This window comes from Channa argus, chromosome 20 (assembly GCF_033026475.1).
Source record: "Channa argus isolate prfri chromosome 20, Channa argus male v1.0, whole genome shotgun sequence".
NCBI classification, from domain to species: Eukaryota; Metazoa; Chordata; class Actinopteri; order Anabantiformes; family Channidae; genus Channa; species Channa argus.
In genome coordinates, this window is record NC_090216.1 from 19,485,508 (window position 1) to 19,499,165 (window position 13,658).

General features: G+C 38.0%; 1 protein-coding gene across 10 annotated transcripts in view; it reads right to left on the bottom strand.

The window, feature by feature from the left end:
- The window catches only part of tmem94 (transmembrane protein 94), a 40,021-nt gene extending 26,866 nt beyond the window's left edge, over positions 1 to 13,155 (bottom strand). For 4 of the 10 annotated variants that reach the window (XR_010911862.1, XM_067488369.1, XM_067488372.1 and 1 more), the window contains exons 1-11: positions 13,004 to 13,155; positions 11,518 to 11,888; positions 9,305 to 9,424; positions 8,954 to 9,081; positions 8,557 to 8,693; positions 8,130 to 8,335; positions 7,813 to 7,964; positions 7,480 to 7,582; positions 7,252 to 7,338; positions 6,658 to 6,774; positions 2,357 to 2,413 (exon numbers count right to left, since the gene is read on the bottom strand). Coding sequence is in view for 9 of the 10 variants with exons in the window: in XM_067488369.1 (XP_067344470.1) it covers positions 2,357 to 2,413; positions 6,658 to 6,774; positions 7,252 to 7,338; positions 7,480 to 7,582; positions 7,813 to 7,964; positions 8,130 to 8,335; positions 8,557 to 8,693; positions 8,954 to 9,081; positions 9,305 to 9,424; positions 11,518 to 11,541 (1,131 nt within the window). In the remaining variant the exon portion in view is untranslated. The remainder of the gene's footprint in view (positions 1 to 2,356; positions 2,414 to 6,657; positions 6,775 to 7,251; positions 7,339 to 7,479; positions 7,583 to 7,812; positions 7,965 to 8,129; positions 8,336 to 8,556; positions 8,694 to 8,953; positions 9,082 to 9,304; positions 9,425 to 11,517; positions 11,889 to 13,003) is intronic. The other 6 variants (XM_067488373.1, XM_067488367.1, XM_067488366.1 and 3 more) reach the window with 5 other exon arrangements.
- Between the last annotated feature and the right edge of the window lie 503 nt (positions 13,156 to 13,658).

Genomic DNA, 13,658 nt, shown 5'->3' on the forward strand with positions numbered 1-13,658 from the left:
ATCTGTCAGGTAAAGCTTGGTTGAATTTTGGTCAGCAAATTGGGACAATGGGCCAAAACAGACTAGTAAATCCAGAAATAAATAACATAAAAAAAATAAAGTTTTCCAACAGCCTAATCAAAGTCTAGACCTACACCTAATTGAGCTGTACCCTAATGCTTGAAAACCTTGAACTGAAGCAATGTGGTAGAAGAAAGAGCAAGAATTCCTTCACAACAATGTGACAGACTGATACTCATACAGGAAACGATTACTTCATGGTATTGCAGCTAAAATTGGAACTACAAGCTATAAAATCATTGGCACACAACTGCCTCCAGACTCACAACAGTACATGTTTGGAGCCTAATATATTACAAGTGCTTTTAATAAAACATTTTAACAATCACTTGTTGTAGTCTGATGTCTTCTTTCTTATAAAAGATCTCAATCCAACAGGCAGCTGTTACATACAAAGACTTCAACATAGACCATAAAAGACCTCACCTGCACCTCAAGGAAGATTATCCTGAGTTCACAGCTTTGAAGAAGTAAAAAGACTTCTTGTTTAAAAGATCAAATGTTATTCCCCTTTGAACAACACAGTAGTAAACATGTCCCAACTTTTTTTGAGACATGTTGCTGGGATCACATTCAAATTCAGTAAATTCTCAAGTCCATTTCTCAGTTTCAGCATATATTGACTTTATAACCATTTTAATCAAAATAGGTTTCAAATGATTTGCTTTTAATATTGCATTCTTTTTTTTATTACATTTCACACTTCATCCCAATATGTTGTAAGGGGGCTTTCTATAAAAAGTATTACTACTATGATAAATAGTATAAATTAAGCGATATGGAAAATTAATTAGCTTTAACTAACAAGTCATACTCAGCTTTGTGGTTGGACAACAACAACAACAACAACAACAACAACAACAACCAAACTTCTACACTACAGTGCTAGGGGCAGGAAGAAAAGCCTAGAGCAAAATGGATCATTTTGTGAATGATTCAAAACAGATCCATGCATATTTGATTGTGCATGGAGACCATGATGGCTGGTTCTAAAACAAACTTAAACCAACCACATATTTCTCAGAAGGAATTTCTTTAACCTTTTGGTCACATTTCCTTCCTTGCCTCCTCTCTTTATCGGGCAGCATCCAAAATTACTACAGCTGTGCAGGCACTTGGAGACATCCACATAGTCTGTGTGCCCAAGACCCACTGCTTTGTGCTTGTACAACAGTGAAGCTAATTAATTCACAGAGCAGATATCCAAGACAATGTTTAACAAGCTTAAATATGTTCAAAGCAACTAAAATACTAGCCTCTCAAAACTTTAAAAAGGATAACATTCTTAATTTTTCTAAATTAATCAATTTAGTTTAGTTAATTAGGCATTTTCAACAATCCCAATACAGCAACTAAACTGAATAATAAATTGCCTCTAGTCACAGGTAATTTCCATCAGTCTGCAGTAATTCATTTTTAGTTTTAATATCTGTATGGGGATTGTGTAAGATTTTGTAAATGTCCATCGTTATTCTTATTAGCCTTCAGATTTTACCTTTATTTGATGTTTTGACAAGTTAAACAAAAACACGAGGTAAGGAAGGACACAAGGAGAGGAAAATGTCAAATTCAGACCCCATTGACTTCATGCAGTGTAGGCAGAAATGCAAATAGGGAAGGTCAGGCACACATTCAGGTAAAAGTCCCCTTCAGGACCATCACTATTTTCATCTGAAGCAATGCCAAAGCCAAAACAAAACACTGATGGTTTCAGAGTCGAAATATGATGATAGGGATCCAATGACAACTGATTTTCATTTAGTACTACAGCTCAACCCAGTGGCTTTATAGATTTTTAGATGTGGAAACAGAAATTGTTGTTAAAGCAGCAGGGTTGGCTGTAAGGACAACTAGTGTCATGTGAATATAAACTTACGTCTAGCGGCACTCGATCAAGACATTTTTACTAACGGTCCACAGATAAAGAGTGACCAAAATCATACTAGCAAAACCATAGTCAAAACCAAAACCAGTCAAAAGAACAAAATATACATGTTTCGCAAGACAATAACAGCAACCAAAGTAGTGAAGCAAAAACATAAAAGGTAGTGTACACACTTCGTATCAAAGAGGTGGTCTTAAAGAATGTCGTTGATTTCCATGGTAAAGAAATTCAAGATATTGGGTGAATTGAGGGTGATGTGGTGGGGGGGGTAAGGTAGATAAGAGAGGGTGTGTGAGGTGGGTCACACACAGGGAGTTAAAAGAGGGTGGAAAGCAAGCAGGTCAAGACAAGTGGGTTCAGGTAGAGCTGGGAGCCAAATGAGGGGGGGGGAAGCGAGAGATTACAGTATACCTGGGTGGAAACCACTTCAGTGTAGCTGCTTAGAGTGTCCTCAGAGAACTTAGCAAGCTGGGGCAAGAGAAGAGTCTAGTTAAAACACAAGAGTTAAGCTCTGGCTCTTGTGTATTTTTTTTTTTTTTTGTGTATGTGTGTGCACACAAGGGTTGTTGCCCAAATTTGGTAGTCAATACCAATACCACAGAAAATCCGTCATCCATACGGTAAATGGTCTGCACTTATATAGCGCTTTTTCTACCTATTGGCACTCAAAGCGCTTTATACTAAACAAGCCAACATTAGCCTGAATGTTTTTCAGCTGTCGCAATTCGCAGCCAATTCCGCAACATTTTATTTTAACGTAATTTTTATAGAAAATTACGGAAACTGTCTCACATTGAAATTAATTCTTTGTGCAGATTTTGATCTCTGTAAGATGCTTTGAGGTGTTTCCTACTTTATATTCTGAGACACAATTTGAGTAGCAGCTTTTACTAGATGACTGATCATCGGACTTAAACACAAAACATCTCCATATAAGACTTTTGGGATATCCGTCGAGTTGCAGTAGACATGCTGCTGCTCCTGCTAACATCAGTATTTTATAGGTTGTTGCAGCGTCAAGTATTTTCTTCTCTTTGTGTCTAATGTTAGACTAAGGCTATTATGCTGCTTCGTCAGGGTCAGAAAAATCACGTTTTCTAGTGCCTATGACAGCTACTAAGGTACGTATACCATCAGTACCATAGAAAATGTAGTGGTTAGAGATTACATTAACGAGTTACTGAATTGTTTTGTGGGTTAACACTAGCAACCACAAAAACGAAGTACCATCATGTTCTCAAAATTTCAATTTAGTACCGGTAAGTATCGATTCCAACAACAACAACAGTGCACTTACATGTGTGTGTTTATTAAGGCTAGACAGTTCTGAAATGAAGAATCAGTAGCCAGCATGGAAAAACTGTGGCGCAACAAAAAGACACATATTTATGAACATTTAGTTTGTATGCGTTTCAATAGTAACACCTTTTGGTGTAATAAGTGCAACTTAACAGAGATACTGCATGGCTAAAAATATAACATTTCATTTGACTGCATTTTGCCTCGCTTATGCCATTCACCATTGTATATTTTCTGACCTTCTGGCCATTTACTTAAGTCCAGTATTCCATTTATTTAAAAAAATCTTGTAAAATCTTTTCTTAGTGGGGTTAAGGTTGCAAAGCTCATATCAGAAATTCTGACATCTACTCAATCTTTGAAGAAATCCTTAAACATTGGTTAAAAACAAATCAGTCATGCAATCACATTTAAATTACTTTCACTGTATCTATGTTTCTTTTTCATGGTGACCTTTTGACCTATTGACTTTGTGTTTTACATTTATTGTAGCTGGTCTTCGTGGTTAAGTGTAATATGTCTGCATGTGTAATGTTATGTCTGTAAACATCTATTATGATGTCCGACTATTAAGGATGATGAAGGAAATTAAACTATTGTGCCAATTCTTAAACTTGCATATGTCTTCCGTACATTAAAACATGTCTGCTTCTCCTTATAACATAATCTTAAGAATTGTTCTTGTTTAATTTCTGCTATTTGACCTGTAGATGAAAGTCTCTTGATTTCTTTCTTACAAGCAGCAGATGAGGAATACAACCTCCTGAATTTTTCATCATACTCATTGACCAGTGATTTTATGTCTTCTTTGGGTTTAATATAATTTTTGTCACATGCAAAAAAATAGTTATATATGATCAATGACAAATATTTAACAACACTCTAAAATTAAAAAAATATTAAGAAAAACTCACCTATCCTGTAAATTGTTAAGTGATGAATAAGCCTACAAACCATATCTATCTCTCAGACAACTGCAATGGTTCCAAAAGTTTTCTTTAATTTCCCTTCCTTTACATTTGTGAAGTTGATTGTCAACTAGGGACCTCCCGATACCACATTGTCCAAGACTGAGTACAAGTACTTACATTTTAGTACCCACTGACACAGAGAACCAATAACAGCAGTAAATTATTTTTCTTTTAGAATGAGTTTCTGGACAGTAAAATCCTTATCAATGCATTGCAGTTAAGCACACTAGAATTGTAGTGTAGTTCTTCTGCCGAAACACATTTGGCAGAAACCAGAGTTTAATAAACATAGCAACTTTTGTCATCAATTATCTTAAAACAGCTGTAAACCACATTATCAGGAAGAGTATCAGAGACGTTTTATGAGTGAAAGTACATCTACACAAAGGCAGGATTTGGCCCAATGCCTGATACTGTTATTGGCATCCAAACATCTCTACTGTCAACCAATGTTGATGTGATCTTAAATGTGACCTTTTTGATACTTAAATGCAAATAACATAGTTTGCAACTGAGCTAAGTGTGTCATAAAGAAGACAAATTATTATCCACACCAAAGTGTTTTGAATTTGATTCCTGACTTGACCTTGGACAAGCCTTAGACAACAGGGTTACTGCAGAGAACCTACATTCCAAACTTGTGTTGTGGAATTGAAAAAAAATGCTGTTACCTTGGCATTTATGGCAGGACAATGTGTGCATTATAAGAACTGTAAGAACCAGCACTTAACTAGTAAAAACAAAAAGCCAAGGTTTCCCAGACTGCTGCTTGTTTTAATAATTCTAATAGTTCTCCTGTAAAAATTCACTGAATCTATGGAGTATCATTTTAATATTTGGTTTCAGCATCTCTGAATTTAATGACGTTGAAAACATCTGACCCTAAATATTACTTGGCTGTTTCCCGAACTATTAGTATAACTGACTTGCTGGATTCTTAAAAGTAAGGGACTATACATAAGAAAGATCACTTGCACCATCCTGTTCACCAGTTCTGGATATTAACTCCTTTACAGATACTTAAGTAGTCAAGTAAAATGTCGATTTCCATTTTAATTTTATAGTCATTTTAACAATGCAAAAAATATTAAGCAGGAGCTGCAATCATGCTGAATTACAATTATATGGAGGACCCTTTAAACTACAGCTCTTTCCACCACCTCTCTACCATTTAGAAATTTCATGCTGGTACGGAACTGTTAATTTAGAATTAGATCAAGATATCAGTCTAAGTCTACAGCATTGGTATGGAGTCAGGTTCTTAAATATTTGAACATTATATGTTTTTTGGTATTTGCCCTCTACACCACCACACTGAATTTGAAATGAATCACTTAACAGAGTTGAGAGATGTCTACACTTTCAGCTTTGGTTAAAGGAGTGTGGCATTAACCATACACACACACACACACACACACATTTTGTTTAGATCACAAATAATGAAACAAATTAATATAATTACAAACATAAAGACTACCTTTATTCCTTGAATGAATGCTCGGCCTGCAGTTGCATATTGGCTCCGTGGCTAATAAACCCTAAAAGCCCTGGGGATGGTTCTGAGTGTCATTAAGTGTCTATTCACTGGAACTCTAAACATGAGATCCAAAGAGGTGTCTATGCAAGTGAAAGAGGCCATCATTAGTCTACGAATGAATGAATGAATGAATGAATGAAAGAAGAGAGAGAAAAAACGGAGTGGCCCATTCACCGTTTAACTAGCAAGCACAGCAACAGCAAAGGCCCGGTAGACAACGACAGTGGATGACCACAGAATTCTGTCCGTGGTCAAGTCAAGAACACTCGAGGACATACGTGTCATTGTCAAAATCTACAGTCAAGAAAGTGCTTTATAAATGTAAATACGTGAGCTATACAACAAGGTTGACTATTAATGCTCAAGAACCGAACTACCAGATTAGCCTTTCCATAAAACACCTAAAAAAGGCTGCCAGGTTCTAGAATAACTTTATCTGTAATAATAATAATGAGAAGAAAAATATGGAGAAGGTAAGTACAGCTCATGATTCAAAGCCTATGAAACCTGGTCACTGGTGTTTATTAATGACCGGACTGCTGTAGCAGGATGAAGTCTGAAGTGTATAGGGATATATGCAGCTCAGTTTTAGCCAAATGCTGCAAAACAGATAGGACACTGCTTCACATTGGGGATGGATAAAGATGCAAAATATGCAGTATAAGCTAGCCAAAAGTCTTTCAAAGCAAATTCATGTGATATTGGGCACTGGCCAAGTAGTACCTGATGTCAATCCAAAAGGGCACGCAAGTATTAAAGGTAATCCCTTTGTTTGTAATTTTGTTAGATCCAAACTTTATGACACTGATTGTATTAATTTAGTATAGAAGATAAAATATGTTGGTCATTAAAGCTGTGTCTGTCAGAAGACACAACAAACGTTTAGCTTGTGTGTGTTCGCTCACCAAGCCAGCTGGTGATGCACGACTGAACTCTGCAAGGACCATGGCCTCTCCAAAAGCATTGATCAGCACCCACATGACAGGGAACAGCAGGGGCAAGATGGGCAAAACACCCATTAACTGCAAATACAATGTCACACATTCATCATTACTATTGTTTTTAGGACCCCTTCAAACTACCTTATTTTCAAGTGTCTAATTCATTACATTGACAACATACTGTTACTTAAAAGTTTTCAATTTCACACATTACTAACCAACACCAGTAAAATAGACAGCTAAATACAGTATACACATTACAGGCTGTACATTTATAAAGAAATTTAAATTTATAAGGTATAGTGAGTCGTAACTAATAAACGCGTTGCTAATATTCTTCCTTTGTGAAGGTTATTTTGTTTAGCAAAAACAGCAAAAAGGACACCATCCAAAATAATCACACAGTTGAAGCAACAGCTCAAAAATTTGTTCATTAAGGTCATTAAGACACTATTGCTGGACTTCTATTTTAGACTGACTTCATTTTAGCAAGGTGCACCTAGTAAACTTAGTTAATAGACTGAAAAAAACTGAATCTGTAGTTTAAAGAGACGGCACCTGCAGCTGAATAAAATTGTAGCAGGGAGGGGTGAGGCTTGGTGCATCACAAAAGTAGCGGATAGTGTTCACTAGCAGGAATGCCACCTAAAGTCAGATTGTAAAAAAATACCAGTGAGTCACAGGTAAAAAAAAAACATTATATCTGGATAATTTTAAGCAGATAACAAGTACAAATACATTTTTTACATATTTAAAACATCAGGAAACTCCATGTGGATCGCTCACCAGTACAACTGGGCAGACTAGCTTGTTGATGACTGACTGCACTGTAAACCTTTCATTATCCAGTACTGTCACTGGCCGGGAGAGTGCCAGCTCCAAACTGTTTCTTTTAAAAGAGGACAAAACAGTCAAAGCTTAACATCTTGTATACAATGTAAAAAAACAATTAGGTGTTAGTTTAGTTTAGTTTAGACAGCCAAAAATCAAAAGTAAACAGGTGGCTGATAATACTCTAAAACAATATTTAAGATGTATTTTATGAGTCTGGAATACTACTGTACATCTCCATAGTTTCCATCTGGTTCCAGGTGATGTTTTATATAGCAAGTTCCCTACCTGACCGTATCCAATACAGGAGTCCTGACCACTCTAAATAGGCGGTGCTGCTGGGGGTTCTGGGGTCCTCTGTCCTCATTGGCCCTTGGAGAAGGAGGTGGGGAGAATGGGGGGAATAAATCTCCTGGCTCCAACACAATATGCTCATCATCCTGGCCAGGGTAAAAAAAGAATTAGCTTTTCAAACAATTTGACATTCGAAGAAAAGATTTATTCACTTTCTTGCCATGAGTTAGTAAGACAAATGTCCTATCTGTCTGTGGAATATGAAACTACAACTAATAAGTGGCCGGAGGGGGGTCTACATATAAAATCACCTTAATGCCTCGGAGTGATGCAAATGCCTCTTGGCCTGGTCTTAGAGCAATTATGTCTCCTTCCACCAGCAAACTTACAGGGAGATTAACCAACTGTGAGTCACGATAAGTCCAGTGAAGGGACCATGATGGGGATGAGGGTGTGTACAGGTCAGGATACAGTGATGGAGACCACTGAACATCACCCACACAAGCTGACAGATAGTCTGGAGTAAGGGAAAAAAGTGCAAATGCAGAGAAGAACAGAGAATGGCACGTCTGATGTAGTTTTCATAGCAAATCATTGCTTTCGCTTAGTGAAAGAATAGCCCTATACTGCATTATAAGAAATGTGATATGCATGGGCTGCAAGCATCTGAGTAAGGAAGAGAAACTAAAAATATTTATTAATACAGGTAGCTCAAAAACCAGAACACGCCTGACTCACCACTTAACTGTGTGATAATGCCCTTCAGGCGCCGGACCATCTCACTCCTCTTCAGCCTCTCCTGACGTCCAACCAGCAGCAAGTTCAGCAGGAGGAGGAGAAGGAGGGCTACAGCGTTCACCAGCTCTATTCCTGAACTGCAAAAGTGAAAAGCTGAATAGCAGATATGACAAAAAAAATGAACAGAATTTGCTGTCACGTCCACATAGAACAGATTGGTCTGTTCCTTGGAAACAAAGTGTGATGAGTTTAGCTAACTGTTAAAGATTAATATAGAATAGCCCAGGTAGGGGTAAAATGCAATGTAACACAGCGAGAGCAGCATACAGATTGTGTTTGGGTAGCTAGTGATTTTTCATATTTCTAACTTCTGTTCATCTCAAACACCCCCGCCTACCTGCCCTTTGGTTGGCTGCCATGGCAACAGAAGAGTCCCAGCACCACCAGTAGAGTGAGGGCACCTCCTGGCCAATGAAGGCAGGAGTGACGATTGCCATGATAAAGGAAGCTGTTCACCCACTGTATCTGTCAAACAACAGGCCATGTGGGTTTAGGCTTTAGGATAAATATAATTTCAGGTCAAGGTTTAAAATTTTGTGAGTGAATTCATTAAAACTGAACACTACTGACATGAATGCATGTCTATAAGTGTGTGTGTGTGTGTGTGTGTGTGTGTGTGTGTGTGTGTGTGTGTGTGTGTGTGTGTGTGTGTGTGTGTGTGTGTGTGTGTGTGTGTGTGTCTGTACACCTGTGCAGAGGCTTGTCGGTGTGCACCTCTCTGGTGCTGCTCCAGCAGGCTGCTGAGCTGATCCCGTAGCTTCACCAGAGCCTGACCAGTGGATAGGCCCAGCCCAACAGCATCCTCCTCCTGCAATTATAGTATTCAGATCCTTAATTCAAAGTAGAAGTGAGAATATTTTCTCATGGTACAACAACAGTAGTTGTTGTGTTTATATGTGACCATCAGTCCTGAGCTAAGCTGCTGTGGTCACTGCTGCCCCATTTTTAAATAATTCTCCCATCCTCAGAGTCCAGACTTCAATTTGGGAAGAATTGGCATACTCTGTATTGACAAACACTTTAAGTCTAGAAAACTTCTGCACTACTGGCAGTGATATAACCAGTCAACTTCCCACTTATAAGTGCAGCACCCAGTCTGCATCTCCCCTGGGAAGAACAGCCAGTTCAGTAATGATAGTGGAGACTTTGAGGCTCAAAAGTGTTTAATTTGCATAGCATGACTGCTAGTCGGTTTTTTAAAAAGCCCCCCTTAGATTTAGGTTTGTCAGTTTGTCCAGATTTGATCCAGACCATGTGGAATGACTGGTGTCCACCTTCGTTTCTGGGGAAGCAAGCTTATTTCAGTTTATAACTGGGTCATATTATTTTATATTATTATTAAATTATATTTTTCATATTATTTTAAAATTTTTGTGATTAATTTTGGAAGATAAAAGCTGGTGTTTGTTATTGGCTATATCTAACCCAACCACGTCCCACTGCTGTCAATGCGCTTATTATTATTATTATTCTATAAATGATCCACTTTTGTATGTGCTGAATTATTTTATCATAGAAACCTGGCAACTTTGTGTTTCTCAGAGATCAGCTATTAAAAAACAATCTCATTTTTGGACATTTTCCTCTTACTTTTGTATGTGCTGAATTATTTTATCATAGAAACCTGGCAACTTTGTGTTTCTCAGAGATCAGCTATTAAAAAACAATCTCCTTTTTGGACATTTTCCTCTTACAATACTTTGCTGTTTCCTATGTACTTCAGTATTGTTTTATTAGAGTGGATTTTAAACGGATTTAATTCTGCAAACAATTTCTTGAAGGGGTTTATAAAGAAAGTACTGTCTTAGCTGGTTAGTAAACTACTAGCTGCCTGTGATCAACTGCTGCAGATTTCAGCGATAAAATGGATAGGACTCGACAATGACAACTTTAAGTATGTGTAGCCTCTGGAGTTACCTTGTTTTCTGCATTACTTGCTCAGATGAGGATTTGATGTATTTGATAGACAGAGTCATGTGGCTTGTTGTTATTGAATAAATATATGAGTGTTTTGAAAGATAAAAGGAGTGGTCATTTGAAAGTCCAAATTGTAAATTGTAATACAATTTCAGTTAAACCAAATAGTCTGTGTCCCATGTAAAGTATAGACAAACCCATCCTTTTCCATTTTCCTTTTTTTAATTTTCCTTTTTGGAAACAAAAGTAAGAAACTGAAATGCACATCTCAATAAACACTGAAGTGGGACTCTGTTGTGTTTTAATAAATGTACAGCCTTTTAGTGGTGATATATTTCATTTGGATGGCAACTAAAAACACAGCGAAAATAAACCTGAATACAATAAAGACTGAATAAAGCAGCAGTACAACAATAGAATATTATTCTGTTGAGATTTGGGAGGTGTGCATGTCGGGGTCTCTGTGAGCCTCTGCTGCCTAAAGTTACCCATAGTTAAGGGTACAGCTATAGCTATAGCTCAAAAGTAATTGCTTGTACTCTGGGAAAAAGTGGTATTGGGACATCCCTACTAAAACCTGTCTGACAATAAAAAAAATTACTCTTTCTTGCCCTATCTGACTCTAATGTAACACTGTACCTCCATTACTTTATTTTTCTCCCCTGTTACCAATCCAATAAAAGTATGAAATTCCCCCAAAACCAAGGACTACTTTAAAAATATACTGCAGCTTAAGGGAGAGGCTTTCTAAATCCAATGGGAAACATTACTCAAAAAAAACAAAACAAAACAGGAAACTATCATTTAAACTGGAAAATTCTAAGGACAAGTACCAGAAAACAGGTTTAGAATAAACCTAGGAGACTTGTCAGCTTAGCTAGGCATCTCCTTTAAAGTAGGCATATCCAAGGGACCATGTCTGTTCAGTAAACAACTCTCCACCTCAGGGACATTTAGGTACCTAAAGTAAGCAACCAAACTTACCTGCTTCTTATCCTGTGGCTCCATGGCAACCACAACAACTCAACATTCCGCTCTGCAAAGTCCAAATCTGGATGCCCTACCCTTGAGGTTCGTCGTTTGAGCCCTCTCAGCCCACTGCCAGTGAATTCTGCAGATTAAGTAGTTTAATTGTAGACAGGGGAAGACAGATACGGCTGGTGGGTGGAGCTTTGGTCGTCCACCTAGCAACACCTCCTGCCACACCTTTTTTGTCAGTGTGACAGGAGAAACATGGGCACCTGTAGGACCAGCAGAGCCAAGCAGGGAACTGTGGGATATGAGTTCTTTTGTTTGGATGGTTAACTGTTGCTCTAGTTCAGCACAGATGATCTTCATAACATTCATCCAGAGGTCTGTGGATAAATAACAAATTGCACAAAGAAATACGTTATTACAATTGTAGGTAAGGTTTAATGAATACTATTTGGCTTTACTATAACCAATCCAGTTCAAGCCACTTAGGGAAAGTTAGCTTCAGTAATGTAATGCTGTATAATTTACAAATAAATGTTAGGAACATAGCATGGGTGAAAAGCAGACTGAGCCCCTGGATGTACTGACACCAGGTCAACTCACTCTAACAATAAAAGCAGCTTCCTCTGGCAAATAAAAACCCAATAAATTCCAGAGTCAGCAGTCTCCATTGGCTTGAACACTGAGAACTGACAATGTTCAGCCAAATGAGGGAGAGGAGAATCAGGCTGACTAAGGGGTGAGTGGGTTCACCAACTTCAATGTAAGACTGCAATAGAATGCTCGAAGTGAAAATCTGTCCTCTTGTGAGCACCAGGCAAACTCAGGTCGAATAACAGAATCCTACAGTATGTAACAACATAAAGGGATTTGAATTCACAAATGTATTTTGATTATGTACAATCACTCTGTACCAGAGGCCCAATAATGCAAGTTCACTGATGGTTTTCCTACTGTGACATTAAAATGTCTTTGCCAGAAGGAGGTCTGTCAAAACTTTAAAATTTCAACTTCAGTTACACCTGGCTTAATCCTCAAATAAACTGAGATAATCACTCTTTCCTGTAACTGTGTAGGGCCAAAGCAAATGAGCTGACAACAAATCTTAAGCAACAGTTTTAAAGCCAACTTTCAATTAATTTTGTAAAACAACAAATAATAACGTCACTCCTACAGTTAAAGTTTTAAAGTTATATTTATTCCACTACTGCCTATAAACCAGTTAGCTTTTATTTTTGTTTAAGCAATAATGTTGTGGGCATTTTTAAAAGAACCCAGAAGGTCCAAAACAACAGTTCGAATAGACCCGACGAACCTCCACAAAAGGGTTTTAACTGGTATTTTGCGCTTTATCGTCTTCTCCATATACATTGATTGGCATTGTGGCTAATCTATCTAAAAAGATGATGCTAACAGAATAGAGGCATCGACCTCTTTTCACGTGAACTGTTGCAATATTATTCATAACGCGGATGTACAGCATTACTTAACTCACCTTCTGTTATTTTCAAGTCGCTCCTTTCAAATTACGTTTTTCTCTTAGACATAATTGTAGCTACTTGTCAGCGTTACTGTACAACAGCAGCCATATTGAACAGCATTCTGCATAGAACAAGGAATAGCGTGCTTTTACTGGATGACGCTAGAATATACTGTTCTGCTATTGGCTGAGATGGGAGCAGGCGAAGCTAGACATTAGTTCGTGAGACTTGGGAGTACGGAAGTCACAACTTCATGTCACATAGCCAATCAGCGCGTAGTCCTTGCCGTGCATGCAGCTGATCAGTCCTTGGCTGCAGTTGGTCGTTAGCTAAAATGTTGTTATGTTAATGGTTAATGTGAAACTATGTGTATTAAGAACAGCAGCAGCAGGTTGCTACCTAAGACTGCAATTAAATAAGTAATACACAAACCATAAAAATCCATAAAAACGTTCACAATGGCAAACGTTGTCACAACGGCTTTCAGCTCGTGCCTTTAGGGGTCGCCACAGCACGTTCCTCAGGTTGATTTGGCATGAGTTTTTATACTGTCACAACTTTATACTTCCTGCCACAACTCTCGCATTTTATCCAGGCTCGGACCGGCTCCAAGGTGGCCGTTGGTGGATGGGCGGGGCCACACATGGTGGGGTGGGATTTAAACCTGCA